General features: G+C 41.8%; 1 protein-coding gene across 2 annotated transcripts in view; it reads right to left on the reverse strand.

The window, feature by feature from the left end:
• The window catches only part of MRPS31 (mitochondrial ribosomal protein S31), a 186574-nt gene that overhangs the window by 148449 nt on the left and 20852 nt on the right, over positions 1 to 17273 (reverse strand). The window contains exon 3 of one of the 2 annotated variants that reach the window (XM_029602767.1): positions 6568 to 6720. In XM_029602767.1, coding sequence (XP_029458627.1) covers positions 6568 to 6720 — 153 coding nt within the window. Of the gene's footprint in view, positions 1 to 6567; positions 6724 to 17273 lie in introns of both variants that reach the window. The other variant, XM_029602766.1, reaches the window with a different exon arrangement.

Genomic DNA, 17273 nt, shown 5'->3' on the forward strand with positions numbered 1-17273 from the left:
GAGATCACGCCGGGACCCCCCCCCCCCCTCCACTGGACCACCAGGTAATTTAATATTTTGGAGGGGGGGTTCGGGAGGGTGGGAGAGCAAAGGGGCATTTGTAAAGGGTCGGAGTGGGGGGTTTTTTTATCTGCTCAGGCCTCACTAAAAAATTAACGATGTGAATTGGAATCGAAACCGATTCCAATTCACATCTCTAACGATCCGATTTTTTTCTCCCTCCATCCGAACCTGATCGTTAAAACGATCGGGCACACGATTCACATCTCTAGTAAGTAACTCTGGTCCCCAACTGCTGCAAACAGGTCTGGGTTTTGAATATTCATAATGAATATGCACGAGATCTCTCTCTCATAACTGCCTCCATTAAATGCGAATACCTCGTGTATGTCCTGAAACCTAGACCTATTTATGACACTTGAGGACCATTGTTTTTCTTCTCTTCTAGGGTGCACATATTTAGATTCCCAAGCCTCACTACAATGGGACTTTCCATGCATACAATGCCCCCTATTTTGGGAGACCCCCGGGAAAGCCCGGCAACATGGACCAGTCCTAATCGCTGGTTAGAGAACTAACAGCTAGAAAACGTGAAAGGTAAAAAAAAAATAAGAAAAAATGGGACAAGGAGAGGGAAGAAGAGTAAGAAAGAGGATGGCAGGACTGTGTGTGCTGAAGGAGAAGGAATAAAGTGCTAGGTAAGAATTGAGCATTAACTATAAAAGGGAATTTAAAAAAAACAAAAACCCAAAAACTATACCTAGTAGAATATTATGTTTGCTTCAATTCAATTCCCTTTCTGAACCACCTTTCCCCCACTTACATACAAAAAGTACCTCTGGTTCCAAAATACAATGAATCACTTTACTACCATTGTAGTTTGTCTGGCAACACTTACAATTGTGTAAAAAAAAAAAAAAAAATCCTAGATTCAAAAGAATTCCTTTCATTCAACCAGCACAATTGTCAGAGTAGTCATGAATGGTGGAAAAAAATCACATACGGAATGTAAAGTCAGAGCGGCATCTGCTGGTCACTCTGCGTTACTGCATTGCAAAATACAGCAGCCAGGCAACGTTTGGCACAAAGAAGTGCTTTTACTTGGTTTTTTTTTTTCAGCTGCCTGCTATTCTCTAGGTTTCCTTTTGTACAACAAAAGAACAATGCATACCTACAATGCTGGATATGTAGTTCGATTATACAAGTGTACACGTATTTGTCAATGGGTATGTGTAGAGAATAACTGAGTGGGCAGCAGGAGTAGCAGACACAGCCAACATGTTGTTGTTGCTGTTTTAATAAATGATTCCCTATCTGCTGCAAACCAAAAATGATAAAGGCCCTGCACCAAGACCTGGGTTGATTCCCGGGCCAGGACTCCACTCTCCGGGCCACCTGGAGCTGGGAATATGGCAGAGGCAATGTTCACAACTCACGGGAGGAGGGAGCCCCAGCCACTATTCAAAACAGCAAGATCGAGCGGCCAGACTCAGATTCCAGATTAGCACATTCTTCAGGGAGCTGCAATCTGGGGCCCCTGTCCAAAAATTGTCACTACAATGGCTAGGCTACGCAAGTAGACTAGGTACATAAAAACAGGAGGAAAAGCACCAGGTTGTGGCAAACGAAGGCTCCTGGAACCCACAAGTCAGTTCCTTTAAGCTGGAAGACCAAAGCAGCAGGAGGAAACTTCTGGTGGTCCTGGTGAGGAGAGGGATCATCAAACATGCTGGTTTTCCATAACTGCAGTTCTTCCTGATTTGTATCTTTCTAAGGCATTTCATACTCTGCTTTGTCTTGTTTTTCTAAGTGTTATAAGGTTGTGTGTATCTTGGTGTTGCTTCTTCCTCCACTCCCCCCCTCCCAAATCCCACCATTATCTCCTTCAGAGCTAGGGCACACAAGCATTTTACATATCCTCTTAATGAGGTCAAGTGGTGAGGGAAGTGTGGGCAAGCGATTTTGACTTATTGCCCCTTGACTATGGTGGTCTTATTGAGATAAGACCTGAGCATGGGTGAATCAACCCACATATCCTTAAAATTAAAAAATAAATAAATAAAAAAGATACTTATAACATCTTCATCACTGTGGATGCCTGTGTACAAAGACTTTTTTTTTTATAGTAACCCATGGAATAGTTTCAAGCCAGAAACAGAGTGACAACCTAAAGAATGCAATTTCTAAAACATGACGTTTGTTTCACCATGGTTAAGCTGAGGAAAAGGATTCTCATTACTGACTGGAGATATTCCCTGCCCTAAATCCAGAAAGTTTCAGTTTGTCTACAAGGTCAATTATCACGTACCTGATGTAGTTTTACTGTTCCTATCCGATTAGTAAACATGACGACGACACCAGAAACAGTAAAATACAAGACTTCAGGATGAAGCCATGGGTGCTTAACTTCTAGTAAGCTCCATCTCTTTCTTATTACAGGGAAGCAGCTAAAATGTGCAACAGCAGATGTAAAACTTAAAAATCACCAGTTCCATTCACAATAAAGCTAATATTCTGGGAGGTCTTAAAAGCTAAAGTGACATAATCACAAAGGCTTACAAAAAGCCTAACAGCTGACTAATCATACATTTCAAATAGAAACTACTTTTTAACCAAAACACAAACGGAGTGCACTAATCTATGAAAAATGGCTCCCTACTCAGAATTACAGGGTCTTCGTGCAAGTCAAGGGAAGCTAGGAAGCCAGCCATATAATCAGAGATTCCAAAGGCCAGTGCTGTCAGCAAACTTTAAAATCCAACATGAACAAGTCTGGACTGCAGAAAAGGACCATCAGCAAGAAATATTCCATGCCAACTAAATGCTGCTTCTAAAATCCCTTCTGTGTTGCACAGACATGCACAGGGATCGCGTGAGAATGTGCGAAATGAATTTTCCAAGGTGAAAGGAGAAAATACAGGGGTAAATAATGAGCCAAAAATGGAAACTTTGGGAGCACCAAAAGAATTTAACAAAGGAAATGCAGTGTAAGAAAAGAGGGAGGAATAACAGGACCCCCCCCCCCCACCCCCCAGTTGAATATTGAAGTTAAAGGCAACAATCAGATTAAGAACAACTAGTAGGGAATTAAAAAAAAAACCCCAAAAACTACCACAATTGCAAAGAAGCAGATTAAATCACATAGGAACCGTCTCAATCTAGCAGTTAGAGCAAGTGTCCCCAAACTTTTCAAAACGAAGGGCCACAGAGAGCATTTCAAATCAGTAAGAGGGCCAGAAGGTCCCCCATCAGAATTTACTGAGTGGTGAGTGGGGGCAGAGATGCCTGGCCCGTTCACCAATCTGAAATGCTGAGAAAGCAGGAAGTCAAGAGGCAGGGTTTCCAGAAGCATGGCAGAAAGTAAGCGTGTCAATAACCTAATATTTCTATGTTGCCTCTTGCCCCCGCCCCTCCCCCCTTCATCTGTGCCTTGAGATCTAGGTAGGTGTTACACTCCCTCTTCCTGCCCTCCCTCTCATTCACTCTGCTTTTTTCCCTTTCCTCCTCTCATTTCACTCGACTCTGCTCCCCTCATCGCATGTCTGCTTGATCTGCTACTGAGGCCAGGCCTCCTTATAGTGGCGAGGGTCCAGCTGGCTCCTCTTCTACTAGCCAGGCCTCAGAAACCTCACCAGTACCCAGGGGCAGATTGAGGGAAAATAGTGGCCCGGGGGATTTGTCTCCATACTGGCCCATGGGTATCCAATTACATATTCAATATAATTTACATATATATGTACACACCCCTATATTTCGGCATGGTCCTCCCGTATCAGTACTATTTGCTAAAACTCAAAGAATAACAACCCCACCTATGAAAAAGAATACCACAAATATTACACCAGAATCTAAAATATCAATACACCTCCTATCAGGAAAACAGAGCAGGCCAAGCTACTACAGATCCCTACAGAGAAACCACATGCTAAAAGAATGCTTCATCTCAGTCTTTGCATGCAGAACACAAACCCTCACCAAATACAGAATAAAGCCACATAAAGTATAAATAGAAATGTGCAGACAAAAACTAAACTGTAAAACGTATCATGCCAGACTCTATACAGTGCAACAATGGAAAACCAAAAATGTCACCATTCCTCATGAAACAATCAAAATCAAGATATATCAATCATGAATCATAATTATAAAATCATACTAATAAAATAATTTCAAAACAGCTGATGAATAGAATATCCAATAATTAAAGACTCAAGCAAATTTTGAAACCTTTACCAAACACCAATAAAATATTTCAAACAGCAGACATATCACATACTACCCAATAATTAAAATGGTAGTCCATCAAGAAAAATGAACCTAAAAAGCCACCTTTTCTTACCCTCTCCAGCAGTTCTCCTCCTCCTTTCCCTCGCAGGCCACAGCAGAAGCAGCGATAGCTGCTGAAGCTGTCCTCACGATCCTCTTCCTTAGGGACTACAACCAATCTCTACACACCCAGTCATACCCTCAAGACCAGTTTCTGTCTCTCACACACCAATCATCTCCCCAACCAGTCTCTCACACACACACACACACACACATATAGATATATATATATATATATATATATATATAAACCAGTCATCTCCCTGATCAGTCTCACACATACACACGTCACCTCTCTGGCCAGTCTCTCTCAATCACACACATGCTCTCTCTATTTCACTTACACACAAGCTCTCACTTACACATATGTTCTATATCACTTACAAACAGGTTCAATCACACACATGCCCTCTCTCACAGACAGAAGCCAGCCAAAAACATGCTCCATCTCTCTTGCACATACACATTGACACACAGAAGCACCCTCCCTGTCTCACATACACATTACACTCTCACAGAAGCACCTTGCTTTCAGACTTGCAGCATTTTTCACTTTTACTAAAAGTGAAAGTCATGATCCCAACCATTAAATAAGAAAACTACATTCCTATCAGAAGGTGAAATGACACCCTTCCTTCAGGTTCTGTCTTCCCAAGGGACAGCCACCGACACTGTACAGCTTCTCTTGTTTTACACTTTCAGGCAATAAAGCAAGTGTCTTTCTTCAAACTATCAGTCATATGATTATTCATGTGGGAGATATGGAACCAAAAGACATCTTTAGTCAACTTCCCTTTTAAATGGGAAGATTCCAGTCTTAGTAATTTAAAAATATACATTTTCTAAAGGCTTAAAAAAAAAAATAGCAAAACCGTTTCAGATTGGAACTATTCTAGTCTTCATGCTTAAATTATGCTTAAAAAAAAACAAAACCCACCCCACCTGGCATCAGTATCTTAAATTTGTGATTTTGCTGAGATGAACATTTTAAATAATTTAATTTTTTTTTTTTGCTTTAGTATTTGTCTCTACCCACTTTGCTAAATTTTATTTTCCAGAAGAGGGATGCTTAAAATTCAGTAATTTCATCTTTCATCCAACTTTTCAAAAGTTGCGCTACCAGCACAAAAGTTGAGGTATATGTATTATCACATTTCTTTTTTTTTTTAAACTGGCAGATTCCTCTCTCACATACATAACACACACACACACACACACACACACACACACACACAAGCATCGTTCCTTTCTCACATACACACAGAAGCACCCTTCCGATCTAAGGCCCCCCGCTGAACAGCTGGTCTCCGGCGGTGGTTAGCAGCACCGGTGTTCACTTCTTCGGCCCCCTGCCGGCCTCGATTTTAATTTCTTCGGCCCCTGCCGAGAAATTAAAATAGAGGCCGGTGGGGGATGAAGAAAAGAAGATAGGCGCCACCCAACCAGCCCCCGCTTGAGGCTGGCTGGGAGGCGCCCATCTTCTTTTCTTCGGTCGCCGCAGCCAGCCTCGATTTTAATTTCTTCGGCCCCCGCTGGCTTGCTCTCCGGCGGGGGCTGGCTGGGAGGCGCTGAGGAAGAGCCATGCGGTCGAGACCTCGTGACCATCTAGACCGACCCACCGGGGGAAGCCCGATCCCCCGATAGGCCAATCCGCCCCTGCCAGTACCTCTCTGTTGCAGCACAGGCCCAGCCAGCTCTTCTTCTCCTGGCAGGGCCTAGGAAACCCCACCAGCAGCTCTCTAGCATTTTACTGATTTGTGTTTTAAGTCCAACAATGTTTTTATTAATAATTAATGCTTTAAATTTAACTACATTTTTTTTTTAAGAAAGGACTCTGTTAGCATTGTCCTGTCACATGTTTAATGTTAATAAGAAGATGCCTATGAGTTGCTGTCATACCCTTCTGCGAATAGGATAGCACTAACAAGGGCTAAAATTGAAGATAAAGCATTCTATGTCAGAATGACAACGTAATCTCAAACAATACCTGCCATCATAATTCTGCAGTTCTTTCAATAGACAGACTTCAACATTATTGACCATATAAAATTATGAGCAAGATGAATTATAAAACCTGCACTTGGATTTATGTTATTCATGCTTAAAAGTAAACACTGGGCGGGAAGGGGGAGGTGATATGTTGCTATTAGAGAAAATCCAACCATGGCCTCTAACTGAGGTCACTGCCAGCCTCATCTTCAAGTCTAGGTCACTCGGAAAAGTACTGCTCATGTGACACACCTGATTTTGTGAGCATCTCCTCTCTTTTGTGCAGTCTCCTCCTCGTGCCTCCTCAGCTGGCGCAGTAACTCCGATTCAATCTGCCGCTTGTTAAATGGTAAGGAAGTCGCAACAGCGGAGGCAGCAGCTACAAGCTCCGGGCTCAGAGGCGTGCTACTGGAAATAAACAGAACAGATGTGAAATAAAATAAAATACAAAGCAAGATCTACTCTTATGATGTCACACTAATTTAACATACTGCACTTCTGCTAGCTTCTAAAAATCTCTCACTGCACTTCCCTGTATAGGTCCCTGGTGAGACCTCACTTGGAATATAATTCTGGAGAGCGCACCTTCAAAAGGATATAAATAGGATGGAGTCAGTCCAGAGGGAGGCTACCAAAATGGTCTGTGGTCTTCATTCTAAAGCATATGGGGATAGACAAAGATCTAAATATATATACGCTGGAGGAAAGACAAGATAGGGGCGATATGATAGAGACATTTAAACATCTTAAAGGTTTCCATGCACAGGTGGTGAGACTTTGTCAATGGAAAGGAGGCTCTAGGATGAGGGGTCATGAGACGAGGATGAGAAGGAGTAATCTAAAAAAATATTTCTTTACAGAGAGGGTGATGGATGCATTAACAGTCTCCTGGTGGAGGTGGTAGAGACAAAAACAGTGAGGAAAGGCTAAATAGGTCAGGGCTATTCAGCTTGGAAAAGAGACAGCCGAGGGGAGATATGTTAGAGGCTTACAAAATCATAAAAGAAGTTGAACGGGTAAATGTGAATTGGTTATTTACTCTTTCAGATAATACAAGGACTAGGGGGCACTCCATGAAGTTAGCAAGTACCACATTTAAAACAAACCTGAGAAAAATCTGTTTCACTCAATGTACAATTAAGCTCTGGAATTCATTGCAAGAGGATGTGGTTAAGGCAGTTAGTGTAGCTGGGTTTAAAAAAAAGGTTTGGATAAGTTCCTGGAGAAGAAGTCCATAAACTGCTATTAATCAATAGAGAATAGCCACTGCTTGTTGCCAGCATTAGTAGCATGGGATCTATTTTAATGTTTGGGTACTTGTGACTTGGATTGGCCACTGTTGTAGACAGGATACTGGGCTTGATGAACCCTTAGTCTGACCTAGTGGCATATTTTATGTTCTTATGTAGTATCTGAATTCAAGAAAACATGGGATAAATACAGGGGATCTCTAAGGAAGTGATGAGAATTATACAGCTAAATTATTTGGACAGATGGGCCGACAGGATGGGCCATATGGTCTTTTTCTGCAGTCATGTTTCTATGTAAAGACAAAACATAAGCTCTGTTTGAACAATGTTATCTGAACGATTCTGAGGCCACTCATGATTTTTGACTCTGGGCAGAGCTTGCAGCGCTTGCATTACTCTTCAAATTATTTAAACAAAGCCTATATACTGGTAAGCATTTCTCTGCAGCAGCATTCTAGGCTGGTGAATGCCTCTAATTGTTTGGACTGAAGGTTCCTGTAACATTGGCATTACACAAAACATTGGACTGACACCACCTGTGTCCCCCCCCCCCCCCAAACTTAACTCTTATTGTGCCCACCTAAAGACAATATGAAAAGCTGCACCACAGTAAACATACCAGTGGGGAGGAAATAAAATAAGAGGAATTTCATAAATTGGAAGACTGGTCAAATGACTGGTAACTAAACCTTAATCTCCTTCCACTACTCCAACCCTCCCCCCCCCCCCCCAAACAAAATAAATAAATAAATAAATAAATAAATAAAAATCACACATCTGGGATAAAGAAATCCAAGAGTTAAATAGCATTTTAGAGCTGAAGAACCAGCACCCACGAGGCAGGAGGTAACACTGCATCCGGAACTCAGAAATGTGAGAAGTGTTTCTAATATCAAGGTGGGTAGTGACTAGAGCTCAAATGATCAGATGTGATTTAATGTAAAATCAGAGAGAGGGTACACATAAGTCAGTCTTGTACTTCAAGGGTGCTAACTAACATATGGGCCGATTCAGTAAAGTCCACGGGAGAGCGGGCAAACGCCGGCTCTCCCGGCATGCGCACAGGACACTCTCCTGTGTGCGCAACTCTGTATTTAAATGAGGCCCGGCGGTAAAAAATGGGCAAAAGGAGGAGCTAGGGACACTAGCACGTCCCTAGCTCCTCCTTTTGGACTGGAGCGGCGGCTGTCAGCGGGTTTGACAGCCGACGCTCAATTTTGCCAGCGTCTGTTCTCGAGCCCGCTGACAGCCACGGGCTCGAAAACCGGCAAAATTGAACGTCCAGTTTGACCCGACAGCCGCCGGCCGACTTCAAATTTTTTTTTCTTTTGGAAAGTTTTGGGACCTCCGACTTAATATCGCCATGATATTAAGTCGGAGGGTGCACAGAAAAGCAGATTTTACTGCTTTTCTGTGCACTTTCCCTGTGCTGGAAGAAATTAGCGCCTATCTTTGGGTAGGCGCTAATTTCTGAAAGTAAAATGTGCGGCTTGGCTGCACATTTTACTTTCTGTATCGCGTGGGAATACCTAATAGGGCCATCAACATGCATTTGCATGTTGCGGGCGCTATTAGGTTCGGCGGACTGGATGCACGTTTTCGGCCCCTTACTGAATAAGGGGCAAGGGAAAACGCGCGCCAGTGGCGGGTTAACAGTGTATCGGCCTGATAGGGAAGTACCCCATGAGGTGCTGGCAAGGTGGAAAAATCTTTTGGGAAGTAGGACACTGGGCTAAACTAAAAGAAGCTATGGAAGGGACAATAAACTATTCAATAGGAAAAAGCAAAGATATGTAAGAGGTGGGTAAAAAAAAAAAAAAAAAAGAACTAGTAAGTAGATGGCTGAAAAAGTCAGGATAATAAGATTAGCAGTCAAAAAGTACACGGGCAGTAGAAAGAACAGGAAAGAATAACTAGAAGGGCCAAGGAAAAACAGGAAAGATAGCACAGTTAGGGCACAAGTGAAGAAGACAGCTAAAGATGTTAAGATTATGAGCCTTTTCTCGAGCTATGTCAATCTGTATAATTGAATTGTTTAATATTGTATTTCTGATGAATTGCTACGTATTATTTACCAGAGTCCATATTCAGCAAATGTATTCAGACCCTTAACCATGACTCTCAAAATTGAGCTCAGGTGCATGCTGTTTCCATTGATCATCCTTGAGAGGTTTCTCCAACTTGGAGTCCATCTGTGGTAAATTCAATTGATTGGACATGATTTGGAAAGGCTCACACCTATCTAAATAAAGGTCTCATGGTTGACAGTGTATGTCAGAGCAAAATCAAAGCCATGAAGTCAAAGGAATTATTGAGGCACAGATCTGGGGAAGAATACAAAAAAATAATTGCTGCAGCATTGAAGGTCCCGAAGAACACAGTGGTCTCCATCTTTCTTAAATGCAAGAAGTTCAAAACCATCAGGACTCTTTCTAGAGCTGGCCAAACTGAGCAACCGGGGAAGGAGGGCCTTAGTCAGGGAAGTGACCAAGAACCCAATGGTCACTCTGATAGTGCTCCAGAGTTCCCCTGTGGAAACAAGAGAACCTTCCAGAAGGACAACCATCTCTGCAGCACTCCACCAATCAGTGTTTATGGTGCAGTGACTAGACGGAAGCCACTCCTCAGTAAAAGGCACATGATAGCCTGCTTAGAGTTTGCCAAAAGACCCTCCAAGCATGAGAAATAAGATTTTCTGGTCTGAAGAAACCATTGAACTCTTTGCATGAATGCCAAGTATCATGTCTGGAGGAAACCAGGCACCACTCATCATCTAGAAAATACCATTCCTTTGTGAATTATGGTGGTGGCAGTATCATGCTATGGGGATGTTTTTTACCTGCAGGAACTGGGAAACCAGTCAGTATCAAGGGAAAAATGAACGGAGCAAAGTTCAGAGAGATCTTTGATGAAAACCTGCTCCACAATTCACCTTCCAACAGAACAATGACCCTAAGCACACAGACAACACAGGCATGGTTTTGGGACAAGTATATGATTTATTTAATAGCTTTTATATACCGGCATTAGTGTGAAACATCATGCTGGCTCACATTTTAACAAAATGAGTGGAAAATACATTGAATCTATGAATATCCTTGCCACAGCCTGGACTTGAATATGATCGAACACCTCTGGAGAGACCTGAAAATAGCTGTGAATCAATGCTCCCTATCCAACCTGACAGAGCTTGAGAGTCTGCAAAGAAGAATGTGAGAAAATCCCCAAATCCAGGTGTGCCAAGATTGTAGAGTCATGCCAAAGACTTGAGGCTGTAATCACTGCAAAAGATGCCTCAAAGTACTAACTAAAGGGTCTGAGTACTTATGTAAATGTGATATTTCAGTTTGTTTAAATTTATTTTCGCTTTATCATTATGGGGTATTGTGTATAGACTAAGGAGAGAAAAAAATACATATCCATTTTAGAATACGGCTGTAACATAAAATGTTGAAAAAGTCAAGGGTTCCGAATACTTTCTGAATACATTTCTCAATAGTAAACACGTAAATGCATCATACACTGTGTGAAATTCAAACACTCCTCAAAATGCTTGCTTGGAAGAAAAAAAAAAAAAGAAAGGGCTTTTAGCACTTTGCAAAAAGTCATCAATGTTACAGCATTTTTATCTGGTTCTGGTAAAGATTTCCATACACATGGTCTTGCAACATAAAACACTCTCTCTACTTTCATCAAGATGAACCTGATGGAACAGTTAAGATTCTGAGAAAAAGATCTTAATGTACAGGTAGGGAAATATATCTTTAAAAGAAAAGTAAAACATGAAGGAGCTAAATTATTCATCACTTTATATACGAGTAAAAATGTATATAGGGATGTATGATTATCTGTTTGCTATCCATTTGAAAACAGCAAGCCACAATGGCACTGAGATCCACTTTGACCAAAGACATACTGAAACGATGGGGACAGGGAGAATAAGTACTGGAGCAACTCCTTTGGCTTGCAGGCAAAAAGGGTCCAGGAAGTTTGCTTGACACCAAGATGAAAATCTCTCCCAATTAAAACAGGAAGCTCTTCTAGTTGAAGGCTTCCTGGCAAAAATCACAATATCTCAACTTCCCTGGACAGCAACAGCGATGAGATTAGCAAGCACTCAACATCCATGCTGAAATACTGAGAGGGGGAAGACTAGGATGACGGATAGTCCTCCTCTTCAGTTAGCGAAGTCAGATCAGATCCCAGAGGGTTCAGAAGGTCAACTGGTTCTCTCACCTCATCAGATTGTCATATTTGTCTAGACTATGCTGAATCTATGAAAACTAGGTACACCCAGTCCTTGAGCACCTTCTGTACTGTTCACCACCTATGGAAGTGGTGGAAAAGCATACAGCAGATCTGCATCACACTTGAGCAGAAAAGTATCCTCAGCAGATCTGAACTTTCTTTGAAGAACAGAGCAGAATTTTTCTACCTTCCTGTTGTCCTGTGATACAAATAAAATCAATTGAAGGGTGACCCCCCAAAGATCAAACAATCTGTCTGTTACTGCTTGATCTGAGAGCCCACTAATGAAGACAAAATACTCTTCTGAGGCAATCATCCAACATATTGAATATCCCAGGAAGGTAGGTTGCTTGTAGGAAGGCTTTGTGGCTGCAAGACCACTCCCACATTCTTAGGGATTCCAGGCAGAGAGAGTCCACGACCCTGTGCCCCTTGCTTGTTCATGTAGAACGTTGCTACTTGGTTGCTGTTTGGATCAGAATTTTCTTTTCCCAAAGGAGATGTGAAAAACCTTTTTAATGCATTACTTGAGGTAGAAGCCAAAGAGAAGCTCCCATCTCCAAGACTTTTGAGCCTAGCCATCGCTGGAGAGATCCCTTCATATCTGTGATTACCCCTGGGAATGACAAGGGCTGAAGCAACTGATCCCACAGAACTCTGAGGTGGGTCATGAGAACCACATGCACCACTGCTGCCATGTGTCCCAGGACAACCAGAACTTCTCGTCAGGACTATTCTGCTGCAGTATGGTCTGGATCAAGGCTCAAGATAATAATCCTGTTCTTACAGGACAAATGTTCTCTTCTCCAAGGAGTCTATCCATGGACCAAGTAACTTGATTCTTTGGATAGAAGAAGGTTCAACATGGTGAACTTGATAATGAAGCCTAGCGACTGAAGTCCCTGTCACTAACCAGTCATTCAGGTAAGGAAAGGCACAAATTCTCTGGCAAAGCTATACCACTGCTACAGCCAGACATTTTGGGAAGACCCCCCCACCCCCGAGGCCACAGAGAGCCCGAAAAGGAAGAAACTTGTATTGGCAGAGAGAGGAATCCACTAGGAAACTGAGGAGTGATGTATGGGTATGTGATTATACGTATCTTTCACATGCAGGACACACATCCAGTCTTCTGCTTGAATGAAGGTCAGGATGATGTGGAGGGAGTTCATTTTGAACTTCTCCCATAACAGGCTCTTGTTCAGTTTTCGTAAATCTAGGATGGGTCTCAATCCCCCTGACTTCTTGGTGATAAAATAGGCGTAGAGTCCCTTGCCAAGTTCTTCTTGGGTAAAGTGTATCTGCTCTATGCCCGCTGGCTGAGAAGAGACTATCTCACCATTGAGCTGGGTCAAGTTAGATTAAAGGTCAAACAATGGTGCAGCGCTAGAGGATGGGAGAAATGCAAACAACCACAATTCTAAGGACTCAAATTACTTTGTAATTTTCCACCATTCTTCCAGAAAAAAAAAGTGAATCCTCCTCCCAACTAGAGGGGTTGTGGACCAATGGTTGAGTCCCATCAAATTCTAGGCCCAGGCTTAGGCTGGGCCCATTGCAATGTTGTCTCTTACACAGATGCAGAAGTCCACAATCCAGAAGCTTTAGCCGTGGAAGTGCAGGTGGTACATGATAAACCTGAAACTGGCGAAAGGGGCATCTCTGGAAGAAAGAGTGTTTAAAAGTGAAGGACGCCTAGAAGACAGTTGTTCAGGTTCTGTCAAAAAAAAGGATTGGATGGCAGCATACTGCTCCTTAATTTGGGTAACTGTTTCCCTGACCTGGTCTCCAAAGAAGTTGTCCCTCAAACAGGGCATGTCACCAGCTTGACATGAACATCTTCATGCAAGCTGTTGTCTTTCAACCAAGCCATCCGGTGTGCTTCAATGGCCGCTGCAGATCTCACTGAAGTATCAAATTATTCATATGCCGTTCACACTGCTCCGCATCCAGAAGAGCGTGGTGACAGTCGCTGGATAGAGAATAGAAAAACTATCAGAGGTTTTAGCTTGCCAATACAATTGTGTAAGAATTGCACCAGGTAGAATTGGTGGACTGCAATATGGGCATTCAGCATCAAACTCTGGAAGACCTTTTTCCCCAAAATTATCTCTAACAGTCTAGGGTGAGATGATAAGAAGACTAGAATAGTCTATGTTTTATCTTAACACCGACTCCACTATCATTGACTGATGTGGTAGCTGAATTACTCCAGACCCTGAGGTTTGTTGTTCTCTATATTTTAGATCTAGTTTCCTGGCTACCAAGGGAAAGGATTATTCTCCCACATTCTTGATTGTAAAACCTGTTGGTTCACATGAACAAGCTCAAATGGAGTTTCCAGAAACAGGAAAAGTCCAAAGACATCAGTGCAGGGTCTTTGCCTTATGGATGTTAACCCCCATCACTTTCCCCAGCTTAAGAGTGCAAGAGGTCTTCCAGAATGATGGCAAAGAATGATGAGAATTATGCTAAACTAATTGGACAGATGGGCAGACTGGAAGAGCCAGATGGTCTTTTTCTACCATCATGTTTCTATGTTTCTAAGAATGCTCCAGCAGATCAGGTAGGGGGTCTGAAGGAATCCTTGAAAACCCTTCTTCAGAACTGAGAGGTGAAGGGACACCAACCCATGACCCCAATGATGATGAACGTGACTGCAGCAGAGATCTCGGTTGTCTTGGAAGGCAATATTCCCAGGGAATGTCCCAGTGTGGTGTCCCATGCTCCTTCCTCAGACTGGCTAGATTCCTCTGCAAAAAGAGATGGATGGGGGCTAGATCCCACCACTATGACTTTTAATTGGAGCTCCTGAGGAATGGAGTCGAGAAGGACGCCCCTTTGAGGGAACAAATCTGTTATTCTGGACAGGAGAGGCTGAAGGGTACCCACTCCTTGTCACTTACTGACAGGAAGGCAAAGAAAGCCTTCACCAATCCCGTTACCTGGTCTATGGGCTGCTGTATCCTCTGACCAGGAGTTGAGGAAGAGACATCCTTTTCTGAGACCAGTATTGGTTCATCTTCTTCAGAAGTACCTAATGGTCTCCAGAAGGGAGCCCAACCTGAGTCAACTAGTGGATGCATGGAGACTAGAGGCACCAAAGAGTATATTAGATCTGACATCTCCAAACAAAGTCCTTGCTTGAGGAAATGGGACGGAGATAAGGACACTGAAATGGAGGAAGGTAAGAGCAGTTAATCGCCCTCAACGCCCCTCAATGACCATTTCCACTTCAAATGTTGTACATCTACAGGACAAGGAACTGGTGTTCTAATTATGCCAGGGTGTGGAGAATCAATGGATTGGAGGCAGAATGTGTCGGCATGAATAGCTGCATCAGCTAAATCAAGGACTAGTGCAACAGGAGAAGTAGGGCCCGAAGCGTCAACAGCACTGGGTGCATCAATGGAACTGATCCTGACCTCAACTTCTGTGGCACTGAGTATGCCATTGGTTCGAATGCATGGTGCTTTTTTCTCTTATGCATCGACAAGCCCGAGGAAAGACTCATCGACCCTTGTTCACAACACTTTCACACTTTGCTCGATTCCAGTGGAGTGGCAGATCTTGGAATCTGTGCCACTGAAGGGGGAGCTTTATATAAGGAATCCTTGCTCAACTCTGCATGGAGGGAGCCCATGGAAGCCCTGCTCTGAGATGAGGGGTGACTCCAGCTTTTCATTGATCTACAAGAAAGTTTCTTCATCTTCCAAGCCCTCTTCCTCTGGGACATCGATATCCCGCCACAGTCATAACAGTTAGCTGTGTTGTGGAATGACTGTTGGAAGTATATTATAAAAGGATTCCTAGGCTTTTATATAATCATAAGCAACTCTCTTACATGTATACAACACATCTAATTGCATCCAATCTACCACCTTCTGGTGACAAATAGTAATAGGAGGGGGAACATCCTTAATCCAAACTTTGAAATACAAAATTTAGTCAACAGAATAGCAATCCGAGTAAAATTTGATATATCCCTTAGATAAGGTAGTGGCCTTATAGCAAGATCCTAGTGACAAGCATTTACCAGTGAATGATGGTTCAATTGTTGTTACCTTTCCAATAGATATTAAAATTTCTTCCAAGAATTAAATAGTTTGTTACATAAGGCAAAAATATTAACAAGAGTACCATCTTCCACATGGCATTTATTACAGGGAGTACAGTTTGTAATACCTACCTTAAGTGTTTTTACGGTATATATATAGCAGTGAACCAAAAGTTTATATTGCATTTCTTGATATTTAGAATGAATAGATGCTTTATATACAATATCAACACATATCAGATATTTTAGTATCAGAATCTTATCTAGTTTGTCCAGAATTGCCATAAATGCAAGAGTAATTCCTGCATCGATTTTGAGAACTGAAGTTTACACCAGTAGAAAAGAGTTATGCCAGAGACTAACAGACCAAATTATATCCTCTAATGAATTAGCATGGAATAGCGAAGAAGGCAGACTAATATGTTTATATAGTGCCTTACTTGTAAATATGCAAAATGATTGATTATGAGGTAAGTCATGCTTTGAAATTGATCAAAAGCATAAGATTGTATTTTGAATACTGAAATTAAGATTAGATATCTCAGTTATCCCTTTTGTCTTCCATTCTTGAAAGATTGAGCTATGCAGCCCCAATTTAAACCCAAGATTACCTGCCAAAGAAAGGAAAGTGGAGATGGTGAAACTGCATAAAAATCTCCATGCTAACACTACAGGTCTTAATATGGGCCGTGATATCAGAAGATCAGGGATCAAAACATCTTCGGTATGCACTATTCCCATCAGTGAAAAAGGAATGACATATGGATTCAACCCAATTGGGAGTGCAAAATTTATTAAAAAAATAAAGCATTTGACATGCTACATTATAAAAATAAAAATCTAGCACATTTGACTCACCAAATTTGTTACGCCTCTTGTACCCAATTCTTGCTCCTTTACATCTCCAAATAAAAACTGTATCACCATAGACCGAAGTTTGTTTTTTTTAACATCTTGATTAATGAGCCATATTGGAAGCATCTGAAGTTTATATAATAATTTGGATAACAATGCTATCTTAAGACAGGCACATATACCAAAAAGTGAGAGTGCCAACTCTGACCAACTAATTATTTGCTCCTGTGTATTATTAAGTAGTGCTATGATATTCAGTTTATAAAAAACAAAAAATAGATCTGTTCTGTGGAAAATTTTATCCAGATAATTTAGATATAAAAAGGTAACCCAGTGCAGAGGGAAAATCCACATTTAATTCCCCTGTGTTTTAGCTAGTAAAAGCAAGACTTCTGACCTATAATTAATCTTAAGGCCTGAAAAAACTTCAAAAATTCTCAATTTTAAAGAGGCCAATAGATTTCTCAAAAAAGTATTATGTCATCAGCAAACAGGCATAGTTTGTAACATGGTCTACCCAATATAAAACCCCAAATCTCCAGAGTGGT

Source organism: Rhinatrema bivittatum, chromosome 5, assembly GCF_901001135.1.
Source record: "Rhinatrema bivittatum chromosome 5, aRhiBiv1.1, whole genome shotgun sequence".
Classification (NCBI taxonomy): Eukaryota; Metazoa; Chordata; class Amphibia; order Gymnophiona; family Rhinatrematidae; genus Rhinatrema; species Rhinatrema bivittatum.